Source organism: Python bivittatus, unplaced genomic scaffold (assembly GCF_059951505.1).
Source record: "Python bivittatus isolate LINGU-HERP-01145 unplaced genomic scaffold, Pbiv_v1 ctg000020_np1212, whole genome shotgun sequence".
NCBI lineage: Eukaryota > Metazoa > Chordata > Lepidosauria > Squamata > Pythonidae > Python > Python bivittatus.
The window spans coordinates 96,531,896-96,553,030 of NW_028277030.1; the positions used below are offsets into that span (position 1 = coordinate 96,531,896).

The window sequence follows — 21,135 nt, forward strand, 5'->3', positions numbered from 1 at the left end:
GGCTAGATTCATGCATCTTAACCAGGCTAAAATGTTGTTGGCTAATTTGTAGCTCAGTATATATCAGTTTGTTTCAGTGTGTTATGCAAATTCAGGCAATAGTTAATTCAGTAAATTCCTATCAGATGAACCTTAGCATGTTCTGAGAACTCAGCCCTTTTAGGAGATACACTCATTTCGTGATGTGTGATCCCAGGGGAGAAGAGAACCTCTTAACATAAATGTACATCAAATCCTGTCCAGGTGCTTTTTCAATGAAGGATTTGCTTTCAAAGGTGATGCAATAAGCCGGTATACATGAAGATATCTAGAAACTTCAGGTATTCTTCCAATTCTCTACTATGTATTTCTCCTTGTTTTTTGTTTTTAGATTTTTTTTATCCCTCTATTATTTTTATAAATAATTCAAGGCAGTGAACATACCTAATACTCCTTCCTCCTCCTATTTTCCCCACAACAACCACCACCCTGTGAGGTGAGTTGGGCTAGGAGAGAGTGGCTGGCCCAAAGTCACCCAGCCGGCTTTCATGCCTAGAACTCAGAGTCTCCTGGTTTCTAGCCTGGTGCCTTAGCCACCAGGCCCAACTGGCTCTTTATTTTTTTATTATTAATTTTTATTAATTAATTTTTAAATAATAATTTTTTTATTATTAATTGATCTCTCACATCAAGTTTTCTACTTGATGTGGCTCATCAATTTAGCACAAATATGAAAATTCTCACATACTTCCAATGATAAGTTCCTATGTAGTGTTACTGTACTTTTTACTTTCTGGTAGAACTCCATGAAACTGGAAATCTAAACTGGAAACATCACCTAGAAGTATCTGTTCTAACTTGCTCACTTCAAAATGGGTCCAAGTCTTCCGAGGCATGCAGCTATAATAAAGTGCAAAGCTTCTCCCTGGTTAATTTTCTGCGAGTCATGTAGGTGATTAAGATAGAGGGAGGGAAGCGGGAAATATTAATCTGATACTCCTGAAAAATCATGGGCTAAAAATAAAATTAAAAGCAAGCTACTTGGTTCCTCCTTACCTGTTTTAAATAAACAAGTATAAAATAAAGCATTTAAACTATTAATCATGCATGCTTATGCAGAAGAAAATTCCATTACTTTCAGTTATGCTAATTCTCTTTGTTAAATAAGCCCCATGATAGGACTGACTTCTGAAATGGCACATTTTGTTTTCATGAAGCTTGTATTTAATACAGACATTATCAGATAAATAAACTGTATGGCTGTCTTAATTAAAACTCAGTTACAGAGACTAAACATTTTTCATTTAAAAAATATTTAACTTACAATGTACCAATGTAAATACAGTACAGTACAGCATGACATGAGTTAATTGTAAAAACAAAAAGGTGAAGCCACACTGAGGAGACACTTAGAAGTCAATGGATCTCCTCAACTATGGCTGAATGATATTGCATATACATAGTATCTATTTCTGTTCAGTTAATTAAGAAAATGTTGTCCCCCTTAAGTATCACTTGTCCTTCTGGAAAGTTTTAGATATTTACAGCACAAATCCTTCTGCATGCAAGTGAGCTTGCTCCTGTGACAGGAGCTCCTGCTCCTGTATTAAGAACTAAAGCTTTACCTAGATACCCACTGCACTTAATTCCATGCACCCTGTGCACCTGTTCTACAGCCAAACAGAAATTCACAAATTTCATAGATAAGTAAGCCTCTTTCTGTGGCATGGGTGGTGGTGGTGGTGGTCAAAGAAGTCAAGATGGCAGCTGTTACTGTGCAATCGAAGTCCCACCCCTTTTTATATGTGCTGCTTCCATCCTGACCTTTTGGACACCCTCCCCTCCCCATGGCCCAGCTGTCTTTATTTCTAAGCATCTATAACTATCAATGCAACCAACAAGAAAAATGCATGCGTGAGATTGTAGATTTTGAAAACACACAGCACATAATTGAAAACCAGCATGTTTCAGTTTATTGTTAACAGCCATCAATTATATTCTGTCGGTGGACTCCTTACTCTAACCTTTAGAGGAGAGATTGTAGGTCTGATTGTCTTCCGGGGGCGGGGGGGGGGAATCCCTTGGGATACAGATAGATCCAAGTGTCTAAAGTGTGGGCAATTATTTTTAAGGCGATGCAGTATTGTTGCAGTCGATATCTGGTACCCCTAAAATACTGATTGCATTTGCAACCTGACCCAGAAAACCAGCACCGGAGTCTGGCTCAATACATCAAAAAAGCGGTTCTAAGGTTTGCCCCCAAAAGCAGTTCTAAGGCGGCCTTTTTTCTCCGCAGCGCGCGCCCTCGCGGGCTGGAAGAAGCGCTCCGGAGCGGAGTGCCGCCCATGCAAGGCGTGCTGCTCCTGCTCCTCTCGCTGCTGCTCGCCTTCCAGGCAGTGAAATTTCTGGTCCTCGAGTGGCTGCGACGGAGGAGGCTGGAACCGCCAGGCCCTTTCCCGTGGCCCCTTCTGGGCAACGCAGCTCAACTGGGCAGCGCCCCTCACCTTGCCTTTGGACGTCTGGCGGCTATCTACGGCAGCGTCTTCCAGCTGCGCCTCGGCAGCTGGCCAGTGGTAGTGCTGAGCGGCGAGCGCGCCATCCGCGAGGCCCTCATCCGCCAAGGAGCAGCCTTCGCGGGTAGGCCTCCTTTCCCTTCCTTTCAGCTGGTGTCCGGCGGGCGCAGCTTGGCCTTCGGCGGCTATTCCGAGCTGTGGAAACTGCAGAGGCGCCTGGCGCACTCGACCTTGCGCGCTTTCTCGGCGCGCCGCCTCCTGGAGCAGCCCCTGCTGGCTGAGGCGTGCACAGTGGTGCGGCTCCTGGTGAGCGCTTGCGCCGGCGGCGCCTTCGTAGATCCGTCCAGGAGCCTGGGGGTGGCAGTGGCTAACGTCATGAGCGCGCTTTGTTTCGGCCGCCGCTACAGCCACGCTGACGTCGAGTTCCGGCGGCTGGTGGGTCGAAACGAGCAGTTCGGGCGCACGGTGGGAGCCGGTAGCGTGGTCGACGCGCTACCGTGGCTGCAGCGCTTTCCCAACCCGGTGCGCTCAGCCTTCCGCGCCTTCCGCGCCCTCAATCACGAGTTCTACAGCTTCGTCCGCCAGAAGTTCCTGTGGCATCGGAACAGCCTCCGCCCGGGCGATCCCCTCCGCGACCTGATGGACGCCTTCATCCGCCTCCAGCAAACGCAGCCGGGCTTGCCGCTGGAGCACGTGCCGGCCACCGTCACGGACATCTTCGGCGCCAGTCAGGACACCCTCTCTACCGCCCTGCAGTGGCTCTTGATCTTCCTCATCAGGTGAGCCGGTTGGCAGGAGAGGATGGCCCCGAGAGCCGCTGGGCGCAGCTCGCGCGCGGTTAGAAATTTTAGACAGCGGTATAAGAAAGAGCAGTAAAAACGGTCCAGGGGACATAACTGAGCAAAATCTGCTGGAAAGTTAAAATCGTGTGATAGCAGCAAAAAATAAAATATTAAAAATGGAGGAACTTTTTCCTGTTTGAATGCACCAGGCGCACCATTCATCTCCACAACCGACCATGGTCCCAATTTGATTAAACATGCATGAACTACTTTTCCCCTGTGTTGCCTAAGTTCGAGCTAGACTATGAATTCTGGAGAGCACAAAACGTTGCTGAATATTTAGTGAGATTTGGAGAATGTTCAGGGTAAGAAGACTGGCATCTTGAGAGAGTTTGCAGTCTTGCAAGGTTATGGGCATTTTTTTTAAAATGAAGTTTTGGGGTGACATCACACAAAATTGCATAATAGTACCTGACATCTAACCAGCCCTTGTGCTAAGCAAAAACAAATTTTCATTTATTTCCCCTTTATCCCCATACCACCTCCCAAACAGACTTAGGGGGTTTCTCAATAATTTGGAGCAAATTTGGGAAGGGGGGGAATGGGGACAAAGGAAGAATAGACAAATACAGCCCCCTTCCTATCCCCCCAAGTAGAATTTCTCTCTTGGAGGAACGGAGTTCTGTTTGTGAAAGCAAAAAACTAGAGGTAAGCCAAGGACTCATAATTTAAACAAGCTTTTATATCTTCCAACGTACCAGAGAATAAATCTTCCAGTATTTTAAGGAAATTAAGCAATCTAACATTAGTCAACACTATTTATTGCAGGCTGGTATAATCTTGGATGATAAAAATTCCAGCTGTTCAAATGGCAATTATTTCTAATTAATGTTGTTTGCTTCCATCTCTCTCTCTCTCTCTCTCTCTCTCTCTCTCTCAATCTCTCTCCAGATTTTAGAAAGAAAAGGGTTGTGAGATGTTACTGATAATTTCTGTTTGAAACAAGGAATCTTGTAGTTATCAAGACGAGACAGAATGGATTGAGACAGAATGGATTTTCCATGGTTCGCTCTTATGTTAATATGAATCTCCAGTGAAACTTGGATTCTCTGAGAGCATTTGTTAATACAAATAGTAACTCTTCCTTGGATCTTTAATTTGGTTAAAAAAATCAACTGACAGTTGACTTGCATTTATTTATGTATATGATTTATTTTATTTATATACTGCCCCTCCATATGGATTTATGGCAGTATAAAATAAAGCATCAAGAAGATCATAACAGAAAAACAGAATACTATAGAAATAATAATCCTTAAAACTCAAAACTTTTCACAACTTATTATAACCAGAATTAGTAGTAAAAAATAAGCATAATGATGACAGATCTTGATTAAATACTTTTTCATTTTGTTCAGTGTTAAGACTTTTCTAAAGGTCAGGAGTCTGGATTTCTAGTGATGATGATGATGATTAAAAATACTGATCTAGAATATGCCTGATGTAAGATTCAGAGATGTCATAAAACAATTACAATGCACAATTTTTGTAATGTAATGTACAATGTACAATTTACAGAGATAGAATATTGGACATAAGCACATAGAACAATTAAATAAAATTTAACTCAGCTTCTCTCTGAAACAAAAATTTAACATAGCTTCTGCTTCTTTTCCTGGAATCCACTGGCCTCATGGGGTAATAATAGCTATTTATCAGGTTGATTGTAGAAATGGTAGACACCACTTGTGTTCCCATCTCAGGCACACCACCTTCTTGGTTTGTTTCCCCAGAGTCCTGCCTTTATCTTTTAAAAGAACAAAATGTTTTCACTGTCTAGGAAGGGAAACTCCTGAGCATATGTGCTAAAGCCCATGCCTCAGAGATGATGTGTATTCAAACTTAGATGCTGCCTGGCGTTTAGACTAGCACGGAACCTGGAACCTGCTGCGTTGTGAGTGCCGGCTGGCTGTTCACCACAGACACATTAAAGCAAAGCTGACCAGAAAAAAAAATAGCTTTTTTTTTTATCCAAGGGAGGAATTATAAGGAAGATGGGGAGGAGACTTTTGCCAAGATAGACTTCCACACAGTCTCCAATCCCACATAATTCTGGATCCTGCAATTTGCCCATGCATCCTTTGGCAGGATATAAAAAACAGATTAGAGAATTGGTGAAAGCAGCTTTGCTCCATGGAAACATTATCTGGCTGAAGCTGCTCCCATTGGTGGAGCAAATCTGGATTTATGTTGACTTCTAAATGGTTACCAAATTAAAATCATTAGAAATGTGGCAACAGGAGGATGATCTCTGCTGAAACATCACAGAAAGGGCATTTTACAATCTTTCATAATAATAATATCATCATCATCATCATCATCATCAAAGCAGGAGTTTTCAAGAGTTGCAATCCTGCAGAGGCAGTTAACTATACAAGCAGTGTGCAGGATTGTAAGTTGTGAGTCCTGTTTCAGTCAAATCCAGTCAAAATATTAGAGTGGACATTGTTTTAAAGAACAAAGAATAAGTGTTCAGCTATTTTTTTTTTTAGCTTCCCTATTGTCATTGCTATTTCTGCTAGCGTTGTGTAAGACTGTTGGGAGGGGGGTGGTTAGTCAGTGTCTTGCATGCTGTGATCTTTGGCATGGTATGTTTGTCCATCTGTAAAACTATTAGAGAATGATACAAATCTTACACTCAGTTGGGAAAATGAACATGAAAGAGAGAGAATACATATGTGAATCTCTTTATCAAGGTTTTATAGAAAGTGAAAAAGCTTGACAACCATCTCCAAAATGGTAAGGAACCCCAATTACATCATAACTGGTTTTGGGGAATGCATGTGCAAAGGAAAACACAGTCACAAGAGGTTCATTTTTATTTTCTCTCACCTGGTACTGTCTTCATGTTTTCCTAGTAGAATAGGTTTGCCTAGATAATATCTGCTCTCAAAGAGTTGAGGAAAGACTTCTAAAAACAGCTGCTGCCGTTGTTGTTTTTAACCAGGTATCCAGAGGTGCAAACGAATCTGCAAGAAGAAATAGACAAAGTTGTTGGCCGAAACCGCCTGCCCTGTGCTGAGGATCAGCCCCGTTTGCCCTCTGTCATGGCTTTCCTATATGAATCTATGCGTTTCAGTAGCTTTGTGCCAGTTACCATTCCTCATTCCACCACAGCTGACACCACCTTAATGGGCTACCACATCCCCAAAGATACAGTGGTCTTCATCAATCAGTGGTCAGTGAACCATGACCCAGTGAAGTGGCCTGCCCCAGAAGTTTTCAACCCAGCAAGATTCCTGGATGAGAATGGATTCCTGAACAAGGACCTTGCTAGCAGCGTGCTGATTTTTTCAGTAGGCAAACGGAGGTGCATTGGGGAGGAGTTATCCAAAGTGCATCTCTTTCTCTTTATTGCTGTCTTGGTGCACCAGTGCAATTTCAGTGCTAATCCAAAGGAAGATTCTAAAATGGATTTCACTTACGGCTTGACTATTAAACCAAAGCCATTTACCCTCAGTGTCACGCTTCGCGATAGCATGGATTTGCTGGATAATGCTGTCCAGAGACTTCAGGCAGAAAATACATCTGAAAATTGCCTGCCAGATATATGAGTTCTCAGGTTTGAATGTTGTCTGTAATACTTGTACAAAGATTGTATTTCTCTTTTTTTAAATGAAATGCTTAGAAATACAATGTATTCTGGAGAGCTGCTAGCAAGATATGAAGTAAAACAATATATGATTAAATATGGTGTGGTTTGCAAACTAATGTTTTACTTACCTCAGCAAAACTTGCCAACCATTCTCTACAGTGTGAATTTAATCATTAGAATGCTTCCCTAATTATACTGTGGAATTCCCATACTTCGTTCACTTATCTTTTTGCAGTCCATCCACACAATTCCCTCATTACATAGTTCCCCTTCTGTATTTTCTATGTGGTTTTTATCTGTTCTATGGTGGGGCTATATTTCACTAAAAACGTTCTATCCAGAAAAGGATTTTAATGCTGAAGACGAATTAATAATGAATAGGCTTCTAAAATAGTACCCACCATCAAGATAATTCACACAAGTGCTGAGTTTTAGATGGCCAGTTAGATTAATTTTCCACTGACAATAGAATTGACAATAGAATTGTCACATGCATTGTGTGAGGTGACACATAGAAACAGTACAGGAAATCAACTTCTGTAATTGAGTGCCTTCCAGATGTTGGGGCTGCAACTCTCAGAATTCTCAATATATTGGTTGAGAATTTCGAGAGTCCTACTCTTAATATATCTCAAATTGTAAGAGCAATGTTTATTAGTCCCTGTAGACACCCATCTGAAAGCAGCCTTAAATTTCAACTGTGATTTGCTTTTTAAAGAACCTTCACCCATATGAAATATGGTACATTGACATTTGCTAAAGCAGCTCTATCCAATCCATTGCCATAGGCTTGTCGGTGTATTCCTGATGGTCAACAAACGTTGAAATTCATATAGGGTTATTGTTTTTGTTGTTCTTAGGGTGGCTTTAAAAATAAATTCAGAAATGCAGTTCCCATTGTCTTAACTAAGCAAATGTGTTGCACTATGTATGCATAACACCTGAGACAATGCATTTAACAATGTGAATTATTTTTTATCCCTCTAATACATGTTTTCAAGGTATTCCACATAATCAGATAACATGTGTAATCCAGTCAGAATTTATAAATCAGCAGTTAACTTACCTGGCTTTTTTAGTTAAGTGCTTTACTAAGAAATGTACTTCTTTTCAGAAATAAAATGATCTGCTCTTGATCAAAATATACTTAGAAATAATAGGAAAAAAATAAAATGGATTATCTACATTTTAAACTATTTGAATAAGAAATTGAAAGCTCTCTGGATTTTACTGATGAAATCAGTAGTTTTACTAATGAGTGGCAAAAAGTTCAAAGTTGCAATCTGTTTCATTTAAAAAGCTTTATTTAGTAGAAATAGTAACAACATGCAATCATTCTTCAGTTTGAGTGGTGAAGGGCTGGGATTGCCCAGATCCCTTTGAGTTGATTGCCTCTCCATTGACCCCACCTGAATTTGTCACTAAGTCATTATTTTGCAGATCACATATGTCAAACTACCCCAAACTACGTCCTCTCCAGAAATGTGGACAGGCAGTCTGAGAACTGAACACATTTGGAAGTGGTCTAGGTTGGAAAAGGCTGTCCTCAGACTTTACCTTCCAGATGAGGTCTTCTATGTATGTGTAAACTACTATTTGAAACAAAAGCACTGGTGTTACAAAAACCAGGGAGTGGAGCATCGTGCTTCTCATCTCCCAGAGTTTGCATATTCCATGTTTTGGTTATCCAGTTTTATCCACATCTGGATAACCTGTTGGCTTCAGAAAGTACTGAACTATAGTTTTCAGCAGCCCCAAGTAACATGACCAATGGTAATAGATGCAAAGAATTACACCTCAAGAACGTATGAAGTCCCACAAGTTGCCCATCCCAGGTAAAGATCCTTGCTGCTAAAACAATGTTCTGTGTTACCTTATATGTTTAAGGTCTTATGAAGTCTCACCATGGCAGTCTGACAAGTATTTGTCACTCCACAGTGACAGTGAGATGGGTGGTGACAAATTTGAAATATAAATAAATAAATAAATTTCACAAGTGCTGCCATTATAGTTTTTTTTTTTTTTTAATCATGAGGCTGTCAGGAGCTAAGCTGAAAGAAGGCTGATATACCTTTAGCTTGAAAAGGTGAAGCAAATCTGTTTTTGAGCAAAACATCCCCAGCAAATAATTTAGTCCCCTGCTCTGTTTCTAGATGACATATTTCTCATTACATTATTATTCTCAAACATCTCATCTAAGTCCTGCTGAAAACTCAGGTTTCAAAAAATAACACCTGTAAATTATACATTGGAAACTGAAAAAAATGGGTTTGTGATTTGCAATGCATTATATTGGCCTTCCCCAGCCTGATACCCTGCAGAGGTGTTAAATTCAACTTCCATAATACTCTGCCAGCCCAGCCTTTGATCATACTGGGAGATTAGCCCAACCTCTGAAAGCACCACAATGTGGAAAGCTGTGTTATATAATCCTGCAGCTGCATAGACCAATAGTGCATTCTATTTCTGAAATTCAAAATGTGGGTAAATTCATGCATTACTGTACTTAAGAGTTCTTAATTTCATAATTAACTTTGAGAGAGAAAGCATAGAGCTTAAAAACAGATTTAGAAGGGTGATATCAATTATTTCATAGTCTACAACAAATAAAAAATTGTCTTACAGAACTTAGCCTGCTCCTGTGAAACCCTCTGTATGATTATAAATGCATTCATCTCAGGTCAACATAGGATTGGTCAATGGGATTTTTTTTTTAGTTATGTAAAGAAAGTTTGTGTGTGTGTGTGTTGTGTATGTCTATGCATATGTGTATGGATATATATTGAAAGAAATATTTCAACATAATCTCATAATTCAAGATCACTGACTTTCTTTTAACAAATGTAATTTTGTTGATTCAGCTTCCATAAAACCTTTAAAATACATCAGATTGATAATATGGCATTTATATATTCAGTGATATAGATATATTCAGTGATATAGATAATATGGCCAATACAATTCAGTGATATAGATAACTTTTATAAAGTATTTAAAGCTTATTGTACTTGATCCAATGTGTATTAGTGGTCACTTCATTTGAAAGCCAGTAAATCTAGAGGTGTTTTTTTTTTAAGATGGATGATTATATTATCCAAATTATTACTTTTTTTTCCTGCTACTCCAACTACTTTTTACTTACTGAAATTTTTAAATTTTATTGTCTTGAACTTTACTTATTATTATGGCTACGAACAGGCAACACGGAGTCACTCTTAGTGCCCATCAGGTTGTTTCTGTTCGTGCCACCTAACTTCGTTTTTTTTAATTTTTTTTTTTTTAATGAATGGGCAGCTGCCACGGTACGCAATAAAATACCAGTCTTCTGAAAATGCTTGTGGCCTAAAATACACTACAAGCACTCTTAGAAAATAAAAATGGTGTGGGGTTGTAATCCAATGCTTTATTTGGATAAGTGCCCATCTGCCCAGAAAAAAATCAAATAAAAGATGGTGGTGATCAAAAAGCATGCTGGAGAGCTACAGGAAATGGCTGGGAGCATCCTCCCCTTGGTATCTTTTTAATTTTTTTGTTTTATAAGAGTGGGCAGAACATGCTCTGAAAATTCCAAATATACCCGCCCACAAAATTTGCCAGACCCTCCTCTAGGAGCTGTGTTGCTTTCCACAATAGAACATCCAAATTTTGTCTCACCTCCAAAAGTAGAACATTCATGTTCTTCTCTTAAGACTTCATACATTTGTTCTTAAAAAGTGAAGCAGGAGATCCAGCATTACTTGCATTCTATGTATGTATAATCATTGTATAGGAGTGTTGGAAACCCTTGGCTTTATAAAAATCAAGTCATGATCCAATTTCTGTGCTTGCCTGAACTTTGGCCTCTGTTTAAGAGACAACACATATTCAGCATCCAGGTGACCCTGTTGCTGGTCAGTTTAATATGGTTCTGTAACTTTGTTTTATTTTTGGTAATTTAGCTTAGTTTAAAGCCTTCCATCTTGGCTGGGTGCCTTGGTCCCTTTTCTTACTCAGTGCAGTTACTTCCTTATTCTCTGCCTCTTGTTCATCCATAAAATCATAACCTTTTTGTTCTTTGAAGCTTAGCAAAGAAAGATTCTTTGGGGCTCTTTTGATTTGGATTTAAGGACTGGCAAAAGCTTTGAATTACCTTTGTAGTAGGCAACCCTGGGATAATTGTTAGGGTATCCAGGCCCTGTGATTAATGCCTACATCTTTTTGTGGTAAAGACCCATATTCTGAGCAGATCCTATCTGTCCTTTGGAGTCAGTTGCCTTTTATATTTCACTGGGATTTTAAGTTTCTATTGTTATATATATTTTATTATAATACATATTCATTTATGTTTTATCCAGTAAAAAGGGTTTTTTTTCATTTTATTTTGTATTATTTTCTGATAATAGTTTATACTAACCTTGAACCTTTAGACTATAACTGGGCGTTAGTGTTTTTTTTCTTTCTTCTAACATGTTGGTAGTAATCTAGGTGGGAAGTTTCTGATGCTTTCTTTGTTTATATCCTATTCATCTCAAAAGAGAAATAGATTTTTCCTGTGTTTGTACCATGTTAATTATATGCATTATTAATCTGACTTCATCACACATATTGTTGGAATATGATCATGTATAAAAAGAATGGGGGTCTAGAACTCGTATATGCCTTCATCAGTACATGTTCTATGGACAGGTATAGTTGGGGATGATGTGTTTTGGATAAGTTATTGTTGGACTGACTAGAGGAGTCTTCCTGATCTTCATTATTGTATTGTATGTCTGTTATCCATAATTATTTGCGACAAGGAACCTAAGTACAATCCTGTACAGAGCATAAGATCTTAGCATAGGATTTTCTATATTGTTAATCAGTATGGTTTTAATAAAGATACCTGAATTGTTTTTTTGTATTTGTGTGTATCTTGCAAATGTATATAGCACTCACACCTATTTCCTGAAGTGTTGGTTTCTGGCTAAGACCATAGTTGATGGACAATTAACAGGGAAACTGCTAATTGAATTTAATTTCTACAATAGAAGACAAACATATAATGATGTAAGTATAAACTTGGTGGACTCAATGGATAGGCTTTTGCTAGAAGAATAAATATATGTAATGGCTCTAACAGATGGATAGGCAACAAAATTTTGGAGATAGCATATTTATTTCCACAGGGAGCAAGCCCCTCAGATAAGTAGCTTGTTTCCCTAGGAAAGATGACTTAGATCCACCAGCTCTTTCAGAGATGGATATTGCTCTGTTTGTAATACATTTTTTATAGTGCCATCAGTCATAAGATGCTCATATATAATTTTGATCAAGGTGTTTCAGTAGTAGTCCTAGCCATATATTTCATCTCTTGTCTCCTCAGTTTCTGCTTTAAGTCTATCTCTTATGGTTATCACCAGATTGGGGTTGAAGAAGCAGGCCTATGGTGCTCTTGTTTCTTGGATCTTTAAAAAGCACCAAAGATTCTCACTTCACCAAGAAAAATATATAGCCATTCAAATCTGCAGATCAAGCTGCATCAAATGTTGGAAACTACAGGATTGTACTCCTGTAGTTTCATTTTATATAGGCAGAGCTTTCAATATACTCTTGTTTTTTCCCCAAAATGTTCAACTGAGGGGTCCCAAGTTTGAGGGAGTCTTGGCAACTGTCTCACCTAGGTGGATTCTTTCATGATTCTGTCCTCTACTTTGTAAAGGTAAAGGCAGCAGATTGAATACTCCCATTTTATTTTCCCACAATTTTTCTTCTCTTGAATGCCTAATGACACCTAACTCTTTTGGAATGTTCTGAAAAATTAAAATTGCCAACGTGGAGGAGCCAAAGCAGAAGTCAGGTATTGATGAGAGACCTGAGCACCAGAAATATATTTCATTCTCAAAAACTTCAATAGTTCTAATTTCTGGGCTTGTAGAAGCATATCCTTAATTTTTCATGCAGATTTTCCCCTCAGTTGTAGATTTTGGATTAGATTAGGCCTCTGTCTTGTGATGATTGATTAGTTTTATTTCAACCGAAATAATATAACTGAAGATTAACATCTTTTCCGAGTTAACCTCTCAAGTGGAAAGGATGCTTTGTTTGAGAGATTTCTCTGAAGTCTGGGCTTCCTTCCGGTTGCTGAGATTCAGTCAAGTTGAACAGCTTCATTCTGAAGCTTTGGCTCATGTTGCTGCTTGTTCCAAGACGGATCTGCACTGGCCCCTTCAGCTTCTGGCAGAAGTGAGAAGGCAAACCTGTGTATCTGTAGTCCAGAACATTGTGCCTTCTGGGTAAACTTTTCAAGTGACGCAAGAATAAAAGGAAATGTGGGTCCACCCACCACCATTTTTTTCAATGCATTATTTCTCTTGGGTGTCTCCACCTTGCATCCTGTACACTGTTGCCAAATCATATTTTTGAAGCGTGTGACAAGGATGCTTGAAGCACAGAGTTGACTTCAGAGCAACTAATTCAGTCTGGAAGGAGAAAAACAAGCATACAACAGATACTAAGTCTCAGTATTGTTATACTGAAAAAGGTATGAAAAATGGGAAGAACTAAGTGTAAGGGGGCTAGAGTGCAGTGGTTAAGGCTAGAAACTGGGAGACCATGAGTTCTAGTCCTGCTTTAGGCACAAAGCTAGCTGGGTGACCTTGGGCCAGTCACTTTGTCTCAGCCCTAGGAAGGAGACAATGGCAAACCACTTCTGAAATCTTGCCAAGAAAACTGCAGGGACCTATCCAGGCAGTTGCCAGGAGTCAACACTGGCTTGAAGGTATACACACACACACACAAACACACAAACACACAAGTGTAAGGGATCTTGAGGGAAAGAAGGAGCCAATGAAATAAATGAGAGAACATCCTGAAAAACGAACTGGTCAGAGTGTGATGATCAGTGTTGTGAGGTAGTACAAAAATAAGCTGGCATAATTTGTTCTTCCTACATAGCTAGCTTCTACTCTTCCTCTTCAATGAGGCCATCAAGTAGTACTGTCTGAATAATTTACTGTAGGGTAAATTAAGACACAATGATTGGTAGAGTTCCTGACTAGTAGGAAAAATGTCAGTGAAACATCTACCTTCATAGTGCTGCACAGATATCCTAATCTACTACTTTCTTTAGGAAACCGATGCTCTATTGTCAATAAGATAGAACCAGAGCCCTGGTCTACTGCTTGCAGTGGTCCTGATCTACCTACAAGTGCTAGCCCTACATCAAAGTTGCTAGCAGAATTAGTAAACCAAGATGCCTGTACAGCACTTTACAGAGATCCTGGTCTACCTCCTTCCATTGGTGCTGCAGCTTTATGAGAGCTGGAGAAAATGGTAGACCAAGCCTTCTCTAAAGTGACCTGCCTCTCAGATCTGTCTAGAATCAGATTGCTTCTCAAAAACCAGCTGGGCAGATCCCAGTCCCATCTGGATCATCACCATGGTCACCACCATAACAACAAAAAACGCATCTAGCAAGTGTTGTTTCAGAAGGAGATGGAAAACATTACTTCCACACTGGATCAGAAAAATCCAAAATTAGCTGGTCTCAGCTATGCTTTAGAGCTGAGATAAATGCTGTAGCATGCAGATGTGCTCCTAAAGAGTGGTTAGTGAGATATCTTTGAGCCAAAATTAGGGGGAATGTATGGATGTGCTGAAAAGTTGGGATTCTTGAGGAATTTATCATTTGACTCTTCTGAGGCAAACCAATATGAACATCTCTTTTTTAGATGAATTTTGCAGATTTGGGCTGCAAAAGCACTGATGACCTCTAGATGGCTTCTAGTAGTAAGTGTTAATATATTTAAATGTTATATGTTTAAATATATTAACTCTAAATGTTATATTAAATGTCATCTGGTGATCATTTTGATTGTTGCAGTCTAGATTTGGTAGCCTTAAGTCCTGATCTTACTCCAACACTGTAAATATTGTATTTTGTATACAAAAAATGCAGCCCACCCATAAGAATTTCACTACATTGTCTTGCCTCTGGAAAAGGAAAAGAATATAATTTATTTTCCATTAAATTAAATGAGTGGTTGAAAAATGTAGAAAATGGCTTCACAGTTAAGCAGAGACTTAAATCTGGATCTCTGCTCCTACTTGAGCAAATAGACCCCAGTGACTGTTTTATCTGCAGATTTTTTTTCTGTCATTTAGTATCCCATTGCTTAGGACTGTGTTAAAACTATGAACCCCATTCAGATTTCTCAACGATCTTGAACTCAGTGAGTGACCATATGGAAAGATCTTCCTTAGCCTCATGCATTGCCACACATTCACTGTTTTATCTGAATTCCTTCCATTTTTTTCCTTAGAATAGTTTCTGGCAGCTCACAATGGATTAACAATTGTAAAACATCATTAAAAACAGCAGCAAGCAGTAACAAAAAAAACAGGATTGTGCAGCAATTAAAAAGCAATTCTGAAATCAGATTAATTTGATCAGAGAACAGTTACAATCCAAATGTTCTCTTCAAAAAGGAAAGTGTTATGAATCTTCCAAAAGGCCATTAAGGAAGGGGAAAAAAACTTGCAAGGGAATTCACTGTACAGCCATTGAAGCAACCTTCCACTCCAGTCCAAGAAAAGACATTCCTGGCATTGGTGCAATGCTTCCAAACATGAGTTCAATAGCAGCAAATGCATATGGTGAATGTTTTTTCCCATATCCTGATCTTAAACCAGGGATGGAAATGTTTAGTGGCCAAGGGCCACACTTAATTGGGGACGGGGCAGAGGGCAGATGGGCCGTAATGCAAAATAGGTGAAGCCATTTCTCCTATGTGAGTGGAGCTAGGATCCTAGTGGGTTTCTTCCTGTTGTTGTTGGGGGTCTTGGATGATTTGTTTGTTGTTGCTTTTGATTATTAAGCAGATTTTAGGGTTGACAAGTCTTGTATATTTCCTGTGTTAAGCTAATGGGGAACTATTTGTTTGTTTGTTTGTTTGCCTGATTTTCAGCAACAGCAATCTCAGCTGGGCAGAAGGCACACCAGAGAGCACTTGTGGATGGCCCTCTCATTTCCAACCTTGAAGGTGTTAAAGGTCACCACCAGCATTTTGAACGATCCCCTAAATCAAAGTGGAGTACAGTGCAGTTAGTAGTCAGATGCTCTGCAAACACAGATCCTGTGACCAGCCTGAAAACCACATTCTGGACCAGTCTATCAGCCTCTGAATTTCCTTCTGAGGCAGCCTCATTGAAGAACACACTGCAGCAATCCAGATGCACTTCCAGCAGTTATTTAGTTATTTATTGCCAATATTTCTACATTGGCACAATTTCATATCTCTAGGTGGTCTACAAATGAAATGATAGAAAAACAATAGGCATCATAATAGCTTTAAGAAAATAGTTAAAATTTAACCCATTGCCATTTGAATAGGAAGCAAAGTATAAATATTAATCTCCATAAGTATAGAAGATATTATACTACCCTTGATCTTAGCAAAAGGTTGAGAAGCAGTAGGTGTTGAGGAGCACAAAGATAGTATGTGACAGCTGTTACAAAAATATCAGCTTAACCCAGAAAAGAGAAAATCTGCCTGGCTTTCTGGATTCTGTTATTATAGCCTATATCACTAAAGTAGACTTCTAGTATTTCTTGTAGTATTTCCTGGCTTGGTCTACCTTGAAGGGGTGACATCAATCTTGAAAACTGGACAGAGTTTCTCTTTCCCTCCCCCTTATACACATGTGGTCAATGTGGGCCAATCCTGAGTTTCTTCCTCACCCTTTCTTGTCTTTCCAGACTAAGCTGATGCTTTTGTAATGGCGACTGCATACTTTCTTTAGGGCAATCTCTGTATCCCTCTACAGTAGACCTGTTGGAAAAGCTATGTTTATCCAGCTTCCCCAAAATTGATTAATATAAGGTCTAGCTGGGGGGGACCCTATTCCAAGGGAAGGGGTTGCAACAGAGCCTTTCACCTCCTGAACTGAGGGAATTCAGAGCATTCCCCTCTCAGGTAGAAGGGACAAGCTGACCAGTATCAAATGGGATGAGACAATCTTACAGTATTTTGGGCCCTTACCCTATGGGGGCTTTGTAGGTTAAAACCAGCACCTTGAATTGTGCTCAGAAACCCATTGGAAGGTAGAGGCACTAATAATATTAACAGGACATTGATGGAATTTTTTTCTCCTATATACAGGAGTTTTGAACATGCAATATTTTTATTAATGAACAGAGACAGCACTGTATAGCAAGTCCTTTACTTTCTCCTTTCAGTTATTTCAGACCTGCTTCAATCAATGCCATCCATCCATCCATCCATCCATCCATCCATCCATCCATCCATCCATCCATCCATCCATCCTTCTATGCATCCAGTGCTTCTACTGGCAATATGTAATGCAGGGAATTACCTGCCTCAAGTGATCAGTCAGGCCTTCCTGGGGTGAAATGAGCTGGCAAGTTGTTCATGGCGTTGCACATGTTTCTGTTTTGTGCTATAATGGGAACCGTCTGTATTGCTTGGCCTGGCTTTTCTGCAAATGCAAGCACTGGTGCAATTAAGAGTGTGGAGAGGGAAGATATTAACTGGTACACAGGGAGAAGTAAAAAGGTTTAATCCTTGGGCTGGAGTACTATTGAAAAGTTCCCCAAACTGAGGTATTAGCACTAAAACCTGTTCAGTGTGAAATTGTCTCCACAATATAAGTCACTCCTTGGAATACTGCCCTGCCTGAATGCTGGGACCCTGAGAGCTTTTCAGGGATGTTGCTTCTGCCACTGAGTTTCTGAACTGGGACATGACAAGTTATAGCAAAGTCTTGTGCCTTTGGGTGGGCCTCAGTTCTCTTTGATCCTTTCTGAATGGTAAGTTTCAGCGATAGTGATCACGAAACAAAAGATTAGAGGGGAGGAAAAACAGTGAAAGATTGTAGAAGAGAGGGGGAGTATCATAGAGTAAATTTAGCATTTATTTGCTTTGATTATTCTCTTGGGGGGGGGGGGCTGCTGGTTTTATTATGAAGTTTTAAAAAACCAGATAAAAAATATCCTTGAAGCAATCCAATAACTTGGGCAATTCTTGCTTTCTGTTAGATTATAGATGGGCAAAGTGATAATTTTGCTCCTCATTGAAAAGAATTTGAGACAAATTCTAAGCTCCATACAAAAATAGGCTACACTGGACACCGCATGAACTTGCCCTTATTGCTGACCGCCTCTTCCAGCACTGCTACTCAGCCTCATGGTTGAGGGATACTTGGGGTTGTAGGCCAGCTAAAGGGCTACAGGTTCTTTACCATGGTCCTCAGCTGGCCTGGGGAATAGTGAAACTTGTAATTCAGCATTTGCAGGGAAAGGCTCTCGGGTGAGGAAAGGCTTTGTAACATGCATGAAATTGTAGCCTATTGGTTAATAATAGGCTGCCTGAAAAGAAGGTCCAGATCATGACAAAAACTGATGGAACTGATGGAATCTATCAACTTTTATTTCTTTGATGGTGATGGGTTAGCTACCTCCATCGCACCTATGAACATGCCAGCTGAAGGAATTTAGGACAGGTATCACTGTGTGATATGTAAAAGAGGAAATATGTTGGGGGGGGGGGAGGAGAAACAACCCAGAGCAGCAGCTGCTGCTTTCCCCAAGGATCTGCTACCAAAGCAGACATCTCACTCTGACTAACTGTAGGACTAGCCCTGGCTCTTACGTTGTTAATAGCAATGGTCTTAATGTTGCAATGTGAAATGCACAGGCATCAATTATGGATGTAGTGTCAGGTTTAGCCCAAAGAACTCCAAGAGACAATACAAATCCAGTTTTACTGTGTTTATTAGCTACAACCTCTAGACAGAAAATCTCCCCAGACTGAAACGTAGCTCCCAAGCCAGCCAGCCACAACACCGTGAATTCCTCAGGGAGGAATTCCTCATCTGCTTGAACTTCCCATGCTCCTCCGGTGAACTAAGAACACGTGTATCTCCCTGAGCCTGGCCTTCATAATTCCATTCCATCACATGTAGGTTCCTGCACAGAATGACGGTGCTTATACTGTTCTTGTGTAATGGCTTGGGCAACACAATCTACTGCACATTTTGATCTTATAATTCTACTTTTTGATTATCTAAATGTATGAACTGCTAAAGAAAGAGGCATAAATATTTTTAAAACTTCCATAATTCTAAAATAGAAATAATAGTCCAAACTCTAATAGTGATTTATATTAGTGAACAATATACGTGTGTATCTTGCCAGACTGAGAACTGCTGCATTAATACATGTGTTTGTATAACTGACACAGCAGATTGCTTTCATATCATACAATAGAGTTTCTATTCTCTCCCAAGGGGCCATTAAAAACCACAAAATTCATGTTTATTACAGCCTCCTTTGCACCAAGTGTAAATATTTCAAGCTACAAGCTTCAGTTTCTTCAAGTGGTCTTGTATTTCCTCTTTCTGGTAATAATACTTTTTGACATGCAGCTATTTACAGGTAGTCCCCAGTTTAAGAATGAGTTTCATTCCCAAGGTCTGTCCTTAAGTCAAATTTGTACGTAAGCCAGAACAGTATTATTGTATAATACTGAATAAGTAGTGTTGTGTAATTAACTTGAACCATTGTGTATTTAACTGAAATTTTGCTACAGTAGGCTCCATTCTTAACTATGGGTCATCTGTAGTCTGGGCGTTCTTAACCCAGAGACCACTGTATACTCCATGTTTTACAAACTTCTGAATATGCAAGTGCTCCAGAGGAATCTCTCTCTCTCACTCTCATCTTGTTGGAGAAGGACAGCTCCTTGTTGGACTTTGCTACAAAGAGAGAACTGGATTGAAATGAAATATCTCCATCTTTTATTTCATGCATAGTCTTATCTAGCAATGTGGAAATACTGCTGTGGCATGGGCAGGGATTACTGCAACCCATAAAGTTAGTCATGGAGGAGAACTGGGGCGAAGTTTGGGTCTTCATCTCATACTCTAACCAACCCTACCATGCCCCTTTATCTTCTATTCAATTTAGGAATATCTAATGTCAGGAATGGCTGGCCTCTGATAATGAGAGGGGGAGATTGGAACCCACTCTCTACCGAGATCAGAGCCCTGCCTCTTGGATGGCAGTGTCTACATTTGGAAACAGCCTAAATTTATATAAAATATATGTGAGGGGACAAATAATTCAGCAACACCCTAACTTTGGCATGTTTTTTTTTTTTTTTTAGCGCAGGTAGGACATTGGAGCATAGTGGGGTAATCCAGACAGTCATTTTGCCATGCTTTTCTCCTATCTTGAAGTCAGGGTGAAATCACGTCAGCATCAATTGTGCTGTTCCTACTGCATGTCCTTAATGCATTTCTGGATTTTTTTTCCCTACAGGAGTGTTAACCTACCGACCTAACCACCATTAGATTTCTGCAGGCTAGATGCAACTGCTGGATAAATGTTCTTGGGTCCAGAGTTCAAGAAAGGGGCTTTGGGGTCTAAAAGAGGCACATTCAGCTGTGGAGCACTCTCAGGTATATCCACATTTTTCCAAAAAGGTTAGACAAGAGGGTTGGTCCCACCACAGACCTGCCAGGCCAACTGAGCCAAGCAGATTGCTGCCCTTGACCAGGTCACCTCGAGCATCCTCCTCCACATGCCATGGATGGTCCAGATAGGAGGGAAATCTGTACTTTCATACCAGAACACTTTGAACTGGTTTCAGCCTGCCTATTGGCAGTGGGCTGCCAATAAGATGGAGGTAAATGGAGTGTCTTTGTGCTGCAGTAAGCAAGCTATGTGGATAATCCCAGTGTTGGGCAGTAAGGATGTGGGAGCAACACAAGCTAACACTGTAAGAGACTTCTAACAAAGTAAAGAGGTAATATTTAGACCTTCACACAACTGGTGTTCGGGAATTAGACTTTTCCTAGGCATTTTTTCTTCTTGGCCATGGACCCTTCTATTTCACAGCCGAATGGTCTGCCTGTCTACTTGGCCCCAAAATCATGGACTAAAATCACTTACGGCTCTCTCACAAGTTTAAGATTACATTTTGGCTTGCTCTTTTGAGCTTGGATGTGAATGGCAGTTGGTTTGGCAAGAAAGATGGAGGAGAGTCAGTGTTTCCTGCTCCAGGGGGCTCAAATAATGTCTCCAGCCTGTACTTTTAAATGTGTGCTAGTCAGAATCCAATCTCTCTCTCCCTCCCCCTCTGCAGCAGAGCCATCATCTCCAAGGAGAAATATCACCCAGATGAAGGAAATGAAGGAAATTTGGGTGCACAGAAATGCCAAAATA

General features: G+C 40.0%; 1 protein-coding gene across 1 annotated transcript; it reads left to right on the forward strand.

Annotated features, from left to right (window-relative positions):
- Window positions 1–1,077: 1,077 nt before the first annotated feature.
- Window positions 1,078–7,302, forward strand: CYP1B1 (cytochrome P450 family 1 subfamily B member 1). The gene is made up of 2 exons (XM_007435846.3): window positions 1,078–3,271; window positions 6,282–7,302. Exons 1-2 carry the CDS (start codon window positions 2,325–2,327, stop codon window positions 6,886–6,888), a joined length of 1,554 nt encoding a protein of 517 aa, XP_007435908.3. The 5' UTR covers window positions 1,078–2,324; the 3' UTR covers window positions 6,889–7,302.
- The last annotated feature ends 13,833 nt before the right edge of the window (window positions 7,303–21,135 follow it).